Source organism: Berghia stephanieae, chromosome 13 (assembly GCF_034508935.2).
Source record: "Berghia stephanieae isolate SIO BIC M18660-M18661 chromosome 13, UCSD_Bste_1.3, whole genome shotgun sequence".
NCBI classification, from domain to species: Eukaryota; Metazoa; Mollusca; class Gastropoda; order Nudibranchia; family Aeolidiidae; genus Berghia; species Berghia stephanieae.
This window is the reverse complement of record NC_088372.1, coordinates 33,017,981-33,020,675: the sequence shown is the minus strand read 5'-3', so window position 1 is coordinate 33,020,675 and position 2,695 is coordinate 33,017,981. Positions and strand designations below refer to the sequence as shown.

The window sequence follows — 2,695 nt, the reverse complement described above, 5'->3', positions numbered from 1 at the left end:
ACTGCTAAAAAACGAGGCGAAAGTTGGAAACTTTCGATTTCGTGATTGATACGTTCTCGGCATAGTATCCGGTACAGTTTAGTGATTGATACGTTTTCGGCATAGTATCCGGTACAGTTTAGTGATTGATACGTTTTCGGCATAGTATCCGGTACAGTTTAGTGATTGATACGTTTTCGGCATAGTATCCGGTACAGTTTAGTGATTGATACGTTTTCGGCATAGTATCCGGTACAGTTTCATAACCAACACCGGATTTTTAAAATCAAACTTGACATGTATCAACTTAAGGTCTTATTCTTGATGCTTGTAAATTTTCGAATGTTTCGGATTTCTGTTTCGTATTGAGACAACATCATACTTTTTTACCAGCTGTTTTTTTTTCTTCATACCCTATCCTATAATACACTTGACACATACTATACGAGATCTCATTCACACATATTTAGCAAATACGACAGCATGCAATAGTTTTGACACTTTTTGCCAATGTAAGGAATTAAATCCTCAATGTCTAGGAGGAATAACCCATGATAATGATGATATCTTCAATAAATAATTTAAAATAAATCTTTTAAAAATCCCTTTTTGTTGACTATAACCACAATTTTAAGGACCTAAGTCACCCCAACATAATCCCGTTTTGGAGCAGAGGCTCACATGTTTTGTCTTTTAAACTTATTTTTCATCTTTAAATTTGTTCCAAGGTAATGCCTTTAAATGGAGTGACACAGCCTGAAGGGGTGACCTTGCCTCTAAAGAATTTGGACAAGTTTTGTAGATTATAATCATATTTAGTTTTCTGACAGTTATTTCTTTCCTTTCAGTCTAAAATATCAAATCCTCTAAAAAGGGGAATAACTGCAACAAGCCTGAGAATATTCGAAAGGCTCAAAATCGGTTGAGGCAAAGCCAACCCCTGGGCATAGCCTTAGTATACTTATAGCCTAACATTGACCCAAATATTACGTCAAAAGAAAAGTCTTTGATGACAAAAGAAAACAAATCGTGAGTTGTATTCAATAGTTCAACCAATGGAATCATTGTTTCCATGAGCACCATTAAAGACAATTCACTAGGCGCTGCACAAACATAAAAAGTGACGTCAAAATAAGCCCTAGTGCGTCATAGCGTAGCCATTGTTAAGTTATAGTCTGGCACTGAAACCCAAAAGACTGGCATTTTGACGTCAATTTTGGGTCAGTGTCAGGCAATAAGTTAACGATGGCTACGGTCATAGTCATCGTTAACTTATAGCCTGACACTGACCAAAAATTGATGTCAAAAGACAAGTCTTTGGCCACAAAAGAAAACAAATCGTGAGTTGTATTCAATCGTTCAACCGATGGAATCACTTGTTTACTTGAGCTCTACTAACGACAACTGACTAGGCGGTACACAAACCTAAAAAAACGACGTAAAACTAGAGGGTTCTAGTGTCAGGCTATAAGTTAATGATGTCTACGGTCTGAGGACAGGTAACCAAAGTCCGTAGCCTTTGTATAATCATAGCCTGACACCGACCACAATATTACGCCAATATAAAAGACAAGACCACCAAAGGAAAGCAAATCGTGAGTTGCATTCATTAATTTTTAAAACGGGGTCATGTTTTTCCTTGCACACTTCTAACAATAACTGACTAGGCAATGCAACAACTTAAAAAGGAATAACGTCAAAGTGCTAGGCCTAGACTAGTGTCAGGCTTTGATTTAACAAAGGCTACGATTAGACAATACAATACGGATGTACTGAGTCACACTTTTTTTTCACAAGCAAGTTAACTATTACATTCACTGAACCTAAACGATTGACCAATGCCACGGAAAAAAAAACAGGATCTCGCTTCAGATGTCGCCATAAGATGTCCGGTGCGCGAGTTAAATTTCTTCATCATCGATGGTCGATCGTTTTTGTTCAGGTTTTGTAATCGTTAACTTGATAGTCAAACAAACTCTGTTCAAGACAGCAATTGTTTCGAGGCAGGATCAGCCTGTGACTCCTTCTCTCCATCCTTGGTTTCTTTCTTGTCTTCTTCTTCAACAGCATCCCCCTTCACCTCGATGGATTCTTCACCTCCCTTCTCCACCGTCTCAGCATTTCTCTCGCTCTGCTGCTGACTGGAGCCTGCGCCGCAAGAGGAATTCCTGAGGTTTCTGCCAGCGAAGAAGAAGCAGATGGCAGCCGGCAGGAATAAGAACATCGCCAGAAGACAGAGAAAGAAGGAGTATTGCAACGTGCTGTGTTCGGTGAGGATCCGATCACCGTAAAGACAGAGGATAGACATGATGAATCCAACTGAAACGAGACAGATAGATTATCATGAAATTAGTTATAAATTGGTGATAAATAAATGCGTACAGACTTGATTTACAATTCTGTTAAAACGCATAATTATGGTCTCATTGTTTGCAAAGGAAATACTTTCAAACCATTGTGTCCTACTTTACATGTCTGATAGCACACATTGTTATGATCTCATTGTTGTAAAGGAAATACTCTCAAACCAGCGTGTCCTACTTTACATGTCTGATAGCACACATTGCTATGATCTCATTGTTGTAAAGGAAATACTCTCAAACCAGCGTGTCCTACTTTACATGTCTGATATCACACATTGCTATGATCTCATTGTTGTAAAGGAAATACTCTCAAACCAGCGTGTCCTACTTTACATGTCTGATAGCACACATTG

The 2,695-nt window shown here is 38.5% G+C and overlaps 1 protein-coding gene across 2 annotated transcripts in view; it reads right to left on the bottom strand.

The window, feature by feature from the left end:
• Window positions 1-213: 213 nt before the first annotated feature.
• Window positions 214-2,695, bottom strand: part of LOC144959163 (uncharacterized) — a 12,904-nt gene continuing 10,422 nt past the window's right edge. For both annotated transcript variants that reach the window (XM_078891685.1, XM_078891684.1), the window contains exon 4: window positions 214-2,298. In XM_078891685.1, the coding sequence (XP_078747811.1) occupies window positions 1,961-2,298 (338 nt within the window). In that variant the 3' untranslated portion in view covers window positions 214-1,960. The remainder of the gene's footprint in view (window positions 2,299-2,695) is intronic.